General features: G+C 61.8%; 5 protein-coding genes across 5 annotated transcripts; 2 read left to right on the top strand and 3 right to left on the bottom strand.

Annotated features, from left to right (window-relative positions):
• Positions 1 to 2,368: 2,368 nt before the first annotated feature.
• On the top strand, positions 2,369 to 3,088 carry DQ04_05161000 (hypothetical protein; the record flags this gene model as incomplete). Its single annotated transcript, XM_009314020.1, has 1 exon — positions 2,369 to 3,088. One exon carries the CDS (start codon positions 2,369 to 2,371, stop codon positions 3,086 to 3,088), a length of 720 nt encoding a protein of 239 aa, XP_009312295.1.
• A 688-nt stretch (positions 3,089 to 3,776) lies between these two features.
• Positions 3,777 to 4,787, top strand: DQ04_05161010 (hypothetical protein; the record flags this gene model as incomplete). The annotated part of the gene is made up of 1 exon (XM_009314021.1): positions 3,777 to 4,787. The coding sequence occupies one exon, from the start codon at positions 3,777 to 3,779 to the stop codon at positions 4,785 to 4,787; it is 1,011 nt and encodes a 336-aa protein (XP_009312296.1).
• Positions 4,788 to 5,579: 792 nt separating this feature from the next.
• On the bottom strand, positions 5,580 to 10,577 carry DQ04_05161020 (phosphatidylinositol kinase domain protein; the record flags this gene model as incomplete). Its single annotated transcript, XM_009314022.1, has 1 exon — positions 5,580 to 10,577. One exon carries the CDS (start codon positions 10,575 to 10,577, stop codon positions 5,580 to 5,582), a length of 4,998 nt encoding a protein of 1,665 aa, XP_009312297.1.
• Positions 10,578 to 11,291: 714 nt separating this feature from the next.
• On the bottom strand, positions 11,292 to 11,639 carry DQ04_05161030 (splicing factor 3A subunit 2; the record flags this gene model as incomplete). The annotated part of the gene is made up of 1 exon (XM_009314023.1): positions 11,292 to 11,639. The coding sequence occupies one exon, from the start codon at positions 11,637 to 11,639 to the stop codon at positions 11,292 to 11,294; it is 348 nt and encodes a 115-aa protein (XP_009312298.1).
• A 37-nt stretch (positions 11,640 to 11,676) lies between these two features.
• On the bottom strand, positions 11,677 to 12,111 carry DQ04_05161040 (splicing factor 3A subunit 2; the record flags this gene model as incomplete). The annotated part of the gene is made up of 1 exon (XM_009314024.1): positions 11,677 to 12,111. One exon carries the CDS (start codon positions 12,109 to 12,111, stop codon positions 11,677 to 11,679), a length of 435 nt encoding a protein of 144 aa, XP_009312299.1.
• Between the last annotated feature and the right edge of the window lie 182 nt (positions 12,112 to 12,293).

Here is a 12,293-nt window from a genome sequence, read left to right on the forward strand (position 1 = left end):
AACGCGCGTACGCGTTGAGTGCGCTGCGGCGGTACAGCGCGTACGTCTCCACCTCACGCAGCCACTCCTGCTCCTCGCGAACCGTCTCCACCTTAATGGCGCGAATGCGGCTCATCAGAATCTTGTCCTCCGCTTCGCTCAGCCCACTCGCCGCCCTCTGCTGCTCCAGCTCCACACGGGTGCGGCGCGAGGCCTCAATGCTCTCCCGCAGTGTGCGATACTCCGCGCTGCGAAGGCGGGCGGCAATGTCGCGCGCCAGCATGTGGCACAGCCTCGCCAGCTCCAGTGCACACCCACCACTGCGATCGGTGCTGACACACGACGTGAGGAACGGATCCCGCACGAGCTGCGAGAGCGGCGCCAGACGGGCCTCCTTTGCCCACGCCACAAGCTGCTGCACAATGATCGGCAGCGGCGCAGACTCGGCCGGCATCGGGGGAGGAAGAAGACTACTTGTGCCAGTGACAGACGAAGACAACAATGATGCTGCAGCTGCAGTTGCTGCTGCTCGGGCATCGGGCGCCTTTTTGGCCGCCACGGTGTCCTGGAGAATTGCAATGGCGCGATGCGGGTAGCCGCTGGCGAACTCCACACGCGCGTGCAGAAGCGCAAGAAACGCGGCAGCTGGCAGTCCTTTGGGCGTTGTTGTCTCCCAGAGAGACCCACCACACTCCCCTGCTGTCATGTTACTCTTGTTGGAGGTGGAGCCACTGCTGCCGACCTCCACAAAGGCCCGAGTGCATGCAGAGAGCCACTGCTGCACGAGTAACGGCCGCTTGCCACGCAGCGCACGCTCACTGCACTCTTCCAAGTGTGCCAGCCACCACTGTGGCTGACGGTACGCAACGCACAGCTGCTGCTGCACGCTGTCGAGCAGCTCCACCTCGCCATAAGGCGCGTGGACACGCGAGAGCGACGCATGCACCCACGACGGCGGTGGGGGCGGGGGAAAGTGCACCCGCATGGCGCGCTCCGTGCACTCCTCAACGTTACGCAGCGCTTCCGCCTGCAGCACAGTGCGGTACCAGTTAGTCGCTTCAAGCATCCGCCCCAGTTGCTGCTGCGCCCGCGTTGACCAGCACCGCGCTTCGTGCTGATCGCCGCGCCACAAGCAACGCAACGCGAAGAAGATGCCTTCGTCAACCGAAAGAGGTGATGGAAAGCATAGTTCCTGGGGCTGCCGCCGCTGCTGCTCTTCATCCTCCATGCATTCAGCGTCCCAGCGACCGCAGCGCCACAACGCACCCGCCAACGCGGCACGCAACTGTGCCGACGCTTCCTCCTCATCATAGCCTTGCAAGTTCCCCTCAGAGCTGCTCCGGTTATTGCCATCAACGCCACATGCAAACCGCGGGGCGTGAGACTTCTGCTTCACTGCAGTGGTAAGAATCTGCAGCGCGGTGTCCACAGCACCTAGCTGCATCAATGCATTTGACTTCTCCAGAGCAAGACGTGTCTTTGAAAGACCGCCACCGCCGGCGCACTCAAGACGGTCCAACAGCACGAGCACCGCCTGCCAATTCCCCCGGTTCTTTTCGCGTTCAATGCGACGCATGGGGTGCCGCAGAAAAAACGCCTCTTCCCAAGGTGTTGTGTAGGCATCCACCACATCGCCGCTGCCTGTCGGTGGCGGCTGTGAACTGCCAGTACCCAGTGCCGAGTTGCTCTCATCGCCGCCGTCACGTAGTTGCAGCGCGGCTTCAACGTCCACCATAATGGTATGCACAGCGGTGCGGTACGCCAAGAGGATCTGCGTGATCTCCGCGTACGCCTCCTCCCCGCGCATCTTGCGGCCACGGCCATCACTGCCCGGGACACGCAGCGCCGAGGGGAACAGAACCGAGAACTGCTGCTTCCGGTGGCGTTGGTCCCCTGTTGACATAACTCCATCTGCCGCAGCAGCCATCAGAGCGGCCGAAGATGGAATGCCCTTGCGTCGCCCCATCAAAGACTCACCGCTGAGCTCTGTGAAGAGGACCGCGAGGTGCGGCTCGTGGCACGCTACCGCCGCCGCCGCAAGGACGAACGGATTCACATCCGACAACCAATACGACTCACGCATGTCGCACACCTCCGGAATGTCACCATACGCGCTGCACACAAACGGTGGGAACATGGANGACGCCGTAGACGCCATCAGCTCTCTCTCCTGTTTCCGTGCGAGTGGGCGAGTCCCAGAGGCGTCAGGCCGCAGTCCGCGGCTGCGTACCGCCGTCATGAGCACCGACCGGCAAACGTTCAGCGCGCGCAAAAAGAGCCGCGTGACGCGGCGGAAGCGGCGTGCCTCCCGGAAGAGGCAGGTCTCAAGCTCCCGCGACCACGCAGCCCGCTTCGACCGCTGCGACTCACTCTCGCGCAGCAGCATCGCATGCAGCAGCGCAGTGGGAAGAAACCCCTCGCAGAACGCAATGAGGCTACCACCCACGCCGTGTGGGAGGCGCAGCAGAAGGCAGGCGTGCAGAGTGGCGACGGTGCTAAAGCGGTGGTGAAGGCTGTAGTGGCGGATGAGGGCAACAAGGAAGAGACGCAGAAAACGTGTTTCATCCTCGTGCACGCGCAGCGCATCCCACACCACCGCATCGTGCAGAGACGCCACTTGCGACACCACCTCGTCACTACATATGGTGCTCAACGAATTCGGCACATCGAAAAGGCGTCGGCGAAATGCCTCGACATCTGCAAGCCGAACCGACGCGACCACGCCGCCAGCGTCCAGCTGCTGCTGCTGCTGCTGCTCCTCCTTCTTCTCCTCATCCCGTATAAGTTCCAGTGCTCGTTGGATAAGTTCGCCCCCATCACTGGCGCAACGACGGCCCCCTGGCCCAGCCCCACACTCTCTCGCTGCCACAGCCGCACTGCCTGCGTGCTGCTCGGGAGCCGCTTCATCATCCTTCCCGTTATTATCATCACGCTCGGTGACGCTTTTACTGCCGCTGTTGCTGCTGTTGTCGCCGCACAGCCAACCACGCAGTGTTGTGGATGCGATGTGGGCGATACAAGCATCTGTGTCAAACGAGAGGCGATAGAGTTCCTCCACTTGCTGCCGGTAGACGCGATGCAGGACCTCATCAAGCGACCACAGCTGTAGCATCTCCTGCATGGCCCCTGTGGGCGACAGCAGTGCATCGACGCGACCCTCCGCGCCGGCCTCGATGAAGCACCAGCATAGCGCACACAATAGGCGAAAAGCACCCAACTGGGCGTCTCGACTCGTCGCCTGCAATACTGTTGCTGCTGCTGTGGTGTTGGTGGTGGTGGCTGTTATCATCATCGAGGTTATCATCGTCGTCGTCGTTGTCGTCGTCGCCTGCGAGGCGGCATCCGCAGCGTCATCGGCGCACACCAAGGCAAACAAGTGCTGTACTGCTCGACAGCATGCTTCATAGGCCAGTTGCGACGATGCCGAACTGTTTCTTCCAGCCACCCGTGCTGCGGGTCTGGGCTTCCGCTGCTGCTGTTCTTCATTTGTGCAGTGGCGAATGAGCGTGACGAACGCGGAACGAGAGCGGTCCACGGCAGCCGCAACGTCCGTATAAAACGACGACGCGGGCGCACCAGAAACGAGGACAGTATTGCGCAGTAGCGGAAGGATGTCGGCCACACGACGAAGCGCCTCGTTATCGCTGATGGATGTTGTGTCATCCATCCTCTGCTCTTGCTCTTCCTGCTGCTGCTGCTCATCGTCCTCTTCCGGCCCATCATCCACATAGACGACACTGTCTGCGGTGTACTTCGTGTGCTGCATCTGCCAGTCACGCTGCTGCAGTTGGGCGTCGATGCGGCTTATCGCAGCCCATGTGGCCGCCACAACACGCGACTCCTCCGAGAGCGCCAGCATCACTGTAGAGAGGAACGCCTCATCGGTGGCGACGCACCGCTCCGCACCGGACGCCGTCGCCGCAGACCACGCGTACAGAAGCACGTCACACACGCGGGACCGCGCATCCACGCATGTCATGAGAAGATTCCCACACAACCGTAGCACAGTGTGCAGCATGTGCGGCACCCGCTGCAGGAGCTCGCGGCTCCACCAATCCTTCACAATGCACTCAAACAGCAGCACAAGCAGCGCACGACGGGACCCGCGGTGGACATCGTGCGTGAGGGAGACATACAAGCGCTGCAGCAGCACGTACGCGTGGTCACCGGCGTCGCTTGCAAAGAAAGTCTCAACCGCCGACACCTCGCCTAGAAGGGACTGGTGCCCCGCCAGCACTCCCGCTGCTGCCGGCATTGGCTCCACCACCGCATCGGCGTGTGTCGTGGACGCAACGGCCATCTCGCAGAGCATCGCCACCGCGTGCCGCAGTTGCCGCACCTCCACGACCGGCGCCAGTGTGCCGACGAGGTCGACGAAGCGACACAAAATGGCGTCCGCGTTTCGGCGTACAAGTGGGGTGTGGCGCGACGAGAGAGTCGTGCGTAGCCACTCCAACGCAACATGTGCGGCATTGGCAACATCCGGCAACTCCGGCGGCGGCCGATTCCCACCACGCATGCCGCGCCGCTTCGACCCCGTCGCAAAGGCCAGCAGGCGCGCCATTATGTCCGGAAAGTACGCAACGACGCAGTCCACCAGCATCGAAGGAGTACGTGTGGGTTGCACGGTGTTGTTGCCGCTGTCGTCGGCGGCGTTCGCGTGGCACGCAGCCAGTCGCCACAGCAGATCGCTGGGCTGCAGAAACACCGAGACATCCTCCTCACTGCCACGCCGTGCACTGCAAAGCAAGGCGAGCGGGACCAGTGTGGGCATCAGCGCACACCACATATTCCGCTGCTTGCTGTAGCCAAAGCAGGCGATGGGAAATGCCTCCATGGGGTGGCCAAGACGCCACAGCCAGTCAAACAGCAGCCGCTCGCGGTGATAGAAGCATAACTGCTGCGCACTCATCCCATTCCCACCGCCAACACCAACATCTCCTCCTACCGTTGTTACTGCTGCTTCTACTGAAGCAGAGGCATCTCCGACCCTTGTGTAGTCCCCGATGAGGTCGAGGCACTCGAGGATGAGTCCCTTGTGGGCGAAACCGTGCGTGGCCCAGCACTCCAGGAGCGTGCATATGATGTCCGCCTCCATCATGGGCGCTGCATGCGCCGCCTCGCCGAGTGCACGCAGACTTGTGGCACACAGCATTGGACTCGGTGAGGCAATACCCTCGCGGGCGCGGTAGAGCAGCTCGTGCAGAACGGCGGAAGTGCGGTGGGTGAAGCGGTTGAAGAGCCACCGCACGTGCAGCGCCGTGTAGCGCCGCACCACATACGACGTCTTGGTAGAAAGGAAGGAGAAGAGGTATTTACCAAGCTTCTCCGCCACCGAGGCGTCGCAGCGAAACAGCAGGCCGTAAATACTCGACAGCACCGCACACTGCAGCTCCGGGGTCAACGTCGGCATGTCGCTCCGTGATGCGTCGGTGAGTTGATCGACAAACGCCTCGAGGAGTTTTCCCTCCTCGACCAACATACCGCCGCCGCACCCGTCAGACAGTTCTTCACCCCTGCTGGTGCTGCCGCCACCGCCGCGCATGCCCTCTTCCTCATTATCGTCAGCGTGTTGTGCGTCCTTATTCCTCTTGTCATTTTTAGTGCTGCTGAGGGACAACGCGGAGACGCGGCATGGCGGGGCGTAGAAGCGAAAGGTGGCGAAGATGCCCACCGCGATGCCGTGCCGGTAGCGCGCGAAGAGCGTCACCAGGAGAGCACGCACCGCCAGTCGCGCCTGCACGTCGTCGTACGCCTCGTGCAGAACGCGCAGCAGCCCNCCCCGCCACGCCGTCAACAACGGCGAGGGAAAATGGGAGGAACGGGCTCAGCTTCACCACACCACGCAGCGCAGTCGCCTCGGCCAATGCGCCAAGATTATGGCCACCATCGTCCTTGGTGCTGCTGCTGGTGTTGTGGTCGGCGGGCGCGATGAGGCCGTCCTTCTCGAGGACGCCGATGACAACCGCCGAGACGTGGGCGGCGCTGACGAGCGGGTCGGCGGACGCTGCGAGCACACGCGTGCGTCGCACGAGCGCAAGCAGCGCGGCCAGCAGCCTGCAGCAGAGCCACACCGTCGCGTGCACCGCAGTTGCTGCGTCCGTGGATGTCACGTTTGTGGGGCGCCACGCGGAGAGCTTCACGATGCCCTCGTCGAGCACGCGGCGGCAGACGGCGCCAACGAAGGAGAGCACCACCTGCCGCGGCTCCCACAGCGCGAAGGACTGCGACAGCAGCACCACGCCAACGTCGTCGACGAGCACGAGCAGCGCACGTAGCACCGCGCGGTCACGCACAAGCGCGCCACGCAGCAGTCGGGTGGCGAGGTGGCGACAGACCCACATGACGGCGTAGTACAGCCGCCCCTCCGGCGACAAGCGGCGCATCACAGTGGCAGGATCGTCGAAGAGCTGCAGCTGTGGCACACTCGAGAGCACATGGAGATCATCCTCGTCATCACCGTCGACATCGTTTGTCTTATGGCCGCTGTTATTCACATTACTGTTGCTCTTGCTGTTGGCATTGTGATGCTCCACGCCATCTGCACCCGAGCGCGTGCGGCGGCTCTGCGGCAGCTGCCAAATACCCAAGCGAAACAACCGCAGCAGCCAATGCAGCAGCTGCACCGCATGGATGCAAAGCGTGCGGTGTGTCAACGCCACCGCCTCTTCATCCACCTCTCGTTGCGGTTGTTGCTTCTGATTATGGTGGCAGCCAACCTCCGTCGCATTCCCGGCCATCTTGACGCGCTCGGCCAGCGCTCCCACCGCCCACGCAACCTCCGCCGCGAGCACCTCCACCACACCAGGGGGCACATCGCCGCGGCGCAGGTGGCCGCTGAGTAGCTCTACGCCCTCACTGTCACCATCATCGGCAGCGTCCTCTGGATGAGGCGAAGCGTCTACTGCTNCTGCTGCTGCTGCAACTTCCTCCGTTGAAGAGGAGAGGAACTCGTGCAGAAGCAGCCAATGCCCCTCCGCCGCCTCGCAGACCGCCGCGGGTACATGTCGTTGCGGCGCAATGGCGGCCGCCTCCATGGTACGACGCGACCGTGCGAGCAGCTGCCTCATTCGATACAGTGCCGCCGCATTTCTGCCGCTGCTACCACGACTGTTGGGACTGCTCGTCACCGCACCGGGCCCGCCAGAAGCAAGGGAGTGCTGCCAACCAAGCTCGCTCTCCGTCACGGTGAGGCAGGCGGCCAACACGTGATCCTCTGCCGCACGTAGTGTCTGCAAGAAGAGTGCCGCTGCCGCTGCTGAAGCCGCTGGGGTATCCGTCTCATTGCGCCACACCACACCGCTGTCGTGCGGAAAGAAGCAGACGCCGTGTGCGAGGCCGGCAACCACAAACGCGATGCCCGTCGAGAGGCGCACCGCTGTGGAGGGAAGATCCAACGCCTGTTCCGCCGTAGCAGCAGCTACAGGTGAAGCACCAGAACGGTGAGGCGTCTGTTGTTTCGCATCCGCCGCGCGATGAGAGAGGATGATCTCAGCAGACGTTGCGCCGTAGTGGTGGTAAGATGAGAGGAACTGCAGCATTGCCTGGAAGAGTGTGGCGGAGAGACCGACCTTGGTAGAGTGGCCACCACCACCACCACCAGCAGCAGCAAAAGCGGATGAAGAAGTAGTGGTAGTAGTAGCAGCAGCAGCGAGCAGCGACGTCACCATGACAGGGGACGGCCCGGCATTGCTGCCACCAGTGCTACTGTTGGTGTGTTGAGCACGACTTGTCGTGGCCGTGGATAAACCCGACGCTGACGGTGCCGTTGCCGATGATGACAATAATGGTGTCCCACGCAGAACAACGCGAATTCGTGCCGTGATGGCACCGAAGTGTGCCGCTGCCTGCAAGCGGCCACGCTCCTCGCTCTGCACAAGCAACGGCCACCGCCCCACAACACCGCGCTCCAGCAGCAGCCCCAGCAGCCGGTACACCTGCTCCTTCGGGTAGCGGTCATCGTCGCGCTGCGACGCTGCGGTCGGCATGTAGCGGCGAACAAGCCAGCGGAAGACCTTCTGCTGGCACGCCAGGGAGGCACGCGGGACAACGGCGTGAAGAACCGCCAGCAGCAGTGTCTCCAGGCGCACGCCGTAATATGGAAAGAGTGGCAGCACACTGTGCAGTATCAGCGACGTGCACTGTCCCTCAGTGAAACCGAGCGTCGTGCCAGGCTGTGCGAAGAGGTGCAGGAGAAAGAGCGAGCCGTCCTTGACAAGGTCCTGCACAGCCGCCGCGCTGAGCGAACCGCTGCCAGCCGCGGCTGCTGCTGCTGCCGCCGCCGTTGCTGCGGTATTCGCCTGTACCAAACTATCGGCGTCGTCTTCCACCGCGCGCTCATCGTCGTCCGTTGGACTCTGTGCTGCTGCTGCTGTGCCATGCTTGCTGTCAAAAAAAAGNGATCGGAAAAGCCGAAGCGCCGCATCTCCCGGATGAATGTGCGGCGTACGTGCCCTCCGCCCCGCGTTCTCCCTTTCACCGCTGGCATCATGGGTACTGTTATTGTCCATCTCTTTGTCGTCGTCATCATCGCCGCCGCCGCCGCGCGGACGCTTTTTGTCTTCCCTCACACTCTGCCGCGGGCCCCCCCTATCCACCGGGCTTCCCAGTGCGACCGAAGCACGACCGCCACCACCACTGCTACTACCCGAAGCAGGAGCGGCAACCGATGGGAGCGCCACGTACTCGGCATGCGTGCAGCAGGCAAGATACAGCACAACGACCCCAAAGTCGAACAGCGGGGCAAGTGGCGGGCAGGGAAAGTAGAACAGCTCGCGGCGCGAGACGAGGCTGAACTCACTGCGCAGAACTGTGAAGAGACGCATCATCAGCGGTAGCACTGTCTCATGCAGCAGTGTGAGGAAACGTGGGGAAACTGAGGTAGTACCAATTGCAGTCATTGCGGTTGTTGTTGTCGCCGCCTTTGCTTCCTGCTTCACGAAGCTGCTGTTGTTGTTGTCACGCGTATGGCCTGAGGCCCGTGGGCGGTTGCGCTCAATATCGGCACGCACGCAGTGGCCGAGCACGGTAGAGAAGGAGCCGCATATCTGCGTCGTCATGAGCGTCAGCGCCTCCATGCGCCACCCGTCACGGCGCATTGTGGCATGGAAGCAGTCACAGAGCCGCTTCACCAGCTCCAGCGGCGCTGCTGCAGCAAGCGGGTAGTCATCACGTGCCACAGACGCCAGAAGATTCACCGCGACAAGAAGATGCGCCTCCAAACGCAGCGCACTCGTCGGACGCATGTGGCGCTGCGTCGTCACACGCACAAGTCGCTGCATCACAAACGGCAGCGTTACGCCACTGGTGCTGCCTCTCGCGGGTGCTGATAATAATAATGAGGATGGAAGTGTGGCAGTGTCTTCGCATGGTGTAAAGGCGTTCATTAACTGCGAGGCCCGAAACACCTGCACAAGCAACGCGGCGTACGTTGTGCCCTCCTCCACCGACGGGCAGGGACCCTCACTGTCGTCGCTCTCTGGCGTCACATCATTGATACCGCCAGAGCCACTGTCGCCCTGCATCATGCTCGTGGCGGCAGTTGTGTCACTGTTGTTTGTGTTGGGCTCGTACGAGGTCTGCTCCACGAGCCGCAAGAGCCGAAGCGTCAGCCCCACAATAAACTCTGACTTTAGGTTTGACAGGTAGCCGTCGAACTGCAGGAGATGCAGCAGCAGCTGGGCGTACTCCTGGCCGCAGACACCAACGAGCACCTTTGACTGCAGCACCTCAAGCGCGTGCTGGGTGACGCAAAAGAGCGGAACCGCATTCTTCCACAGCAGCGGCAGCGCTGTCTGATTGGGTGCCATTGCCCACAGCTGTTGTGCTGCATAGAAGCCTCCAGTCCCGCCCACAGATGCTGCTGACGCTGAATGTCCCCCAGGGCGACCCACGAGGGAGGTCGGCACGCCTCCCTCATCCATCTCACCGCTGTGCGTACGATGGGCTCCTCTCGCCCCCATGTGCGTGTCCCCGTTGCCACCGCCGGTGTGGATGTTGCCGCCGCTGCTGATGGTGGTGTTTGTGGTGGCAGCCAGCACGGATGATGACAATGATGACGCACAGGTGAGAAGCGACGACGGCAAGTTCTGGTGAAGCGTCTCCGCGAGCGCACGCCACAACCGCACCACCTCTGTGCGCAGTTTCTTCGCCTTGTTGTTGGCGGTGGTGCGCGAGTCCTCCTCTACCAGTGTCCTTGAATGTGCAGAGGAAGTCTCCAGTCGCCTTCGCGACGCTGCTGTGACGCCGCGGCCCATCCCACGGGTCCCNGTCGACCACCGCCCCCCCGCGGCTGTCTCGCAGTATTGCGTGAGCGCCGGCTTCACCACGCGGTCAAGCACAATAATAATAATATTATTCGCCACGTTCTGACCAAATATATCCTGCACGCTTGTACCACTTTGCTCTGTCACCGTGTCGAGAAACACACAGAGATCCTGCAGCGCCTTCTGTGCCTCCTTCGGGTTTGGCCTCTGCACACCGTTGATAATGGCGGTAAGGCGAGTCCTGAGAGTTGCGGCGTCCTCCATCGTGTATGCGGCGGCTGATCCAGCTGAGGCGCGTGGGGCCGTGTTGAACGCCAATGGTGATGTCTGCATCTTGGCCCGCAACGCCAGGTCGTTTCAGTGGAGTTACGGTACTTCACTTTACGTTAATCCTATCCGTCTTCGTCCTGTCAGTTTCACTCCTGTATGTATGTTACTCTGTGATTGTTTATCCTCTCGTTACTTCCCCTCAGTCTGTCTATGCGTGTGGGTTAAGGACGATTCTTCCGAGGATTCGTCGCCCTCCCCTCCTCCTCCCTGTCCTACCAAATTTAATCGTGTGTCTGTTATTGATGCTCTGTTGTGGTTGGTTTGTGATATCCAAGAGGGTGTCGGTCTGTGTGTGTGTGTGTGTGTGTGTGTGTGTAATGCTGAGCAGGTGCACCCCCAGCGGCCTGCAGCTCGTTTTCTGTATCCCTCGTTCTCTCTTTCTAATACATGCACATACAAGCAGAGGAAGCAGCGGGAGGAAGCAACACCAACAGTGGTGGTAAAACGTACAGAGGAGAATACAGGTGACCGAGAATGTGAGTGTGGCCACTACAAGAGAACAAAAGAGGGCGTAACACAACAACATACCACCGACACGTCAAAAACCGCAGTCATGCTTATCGCGTGGGGTCGGAAACGCGTCGCCGAAGCATCAGCCTCAACAGCACGGGCGTTGTTCAGAGACGTGGATAACCAGACAGAGCATGTTTCCCACCTCAAAGCCAAAACACACACACACGCACACACAGAGAGAGAGAGAAAGGAGAGACTTCACGTCTAGCCAATAATGAAGAAGAGCGAGTAGACCTTCTTCAGTGGGTCCCAGTTGCAGCGGTACTTGCCCTCCTCCTCGTCCGTGTTGCCTGTTCCGCCCCCCGCAGCTGCCGCTGTGCCGTATCCCCACGACGGCATCGTCGGCACCGCTGCGGAGGTGCGCGGCAGCCTTGCAGGGAACTTGAGCGCCACCGTCATGTACCCCTCGCAGGCCACGAGCAGATACACCACATCGTCGTCGGGCGGCCGCTCCATCTCCTGCTCACGCGCCGAGCGCCAGCGGTGCAGCGGCCGTGCGCCCGCAACTGCCTGCGGGAAGAAAAATTCAAGCCACACCTTCGTTTGGAACATCTCCGGGTCGTGCTCGGTGCAGTAGTGAAACTGCGGCTTACCGAACGGTGCGAAGCCAGCAGCCGCGGCAGCAGCGGCGGCCCCGCTGCGACTTCCAGACTGCNCAGTAGTGAAACTGCGGCTTACCGAACGGTGCGAAGCCAGCAGCCGCGGCAGCAGCGGCGGCCCCGCTGCGACTTCCAGACTGCTGCTGCAACAGGAGGTCGCGCGCAGCCTTCTCCTGCTCGGCGCGCCGTATCGCCTCCTTGTTGAGCTCCTCCTCTTCGGCGAGGCGCTCCTCACGCCGTGCATTGCGCTCCATCCGCTCAAGCTGCATCCGATGTGTTTTGCCCGCGAGGTGCTTGAGGAAGTTGTTGTCGTCGGTGCAGCAGATGTCACACAGCGTGCACGTGACGCGGCCCATGTGGTTGCGCTTGTAGTACGGGTCACGCCGCGCCTGGAGCGAGGGATTGAAGGCCTTCACGGACGACATCTTGTCGCTGGGCACACAACAGGCACACGTCCGCTGGGAACCAAAGGGAGAAGTCGCGCCCCCCCACCCCACACGCACTCAGAGAAGAAATATGCACCGCGGCTCCTGCTGCTGCAGCGGTGAATGCGTCACACACGACTTTGTTTCGCCGCACAGCCTAACAATCCGCGTCTTTTTTTTTT

The sequence above is a fragment of the Trypanosoma grayi genome, assembly GCF_000691245.1.
Source record: "Trypanosoma grayi strain ANR4 Tgr_516_V1, whole genome shotgun sequence".
NCBI lineage: Eukaryota > Euglenozoa > Kinetoplastea > Trypanosomatida > Trypanosomatidae > Trypanosoma > Trypanosoma grayi.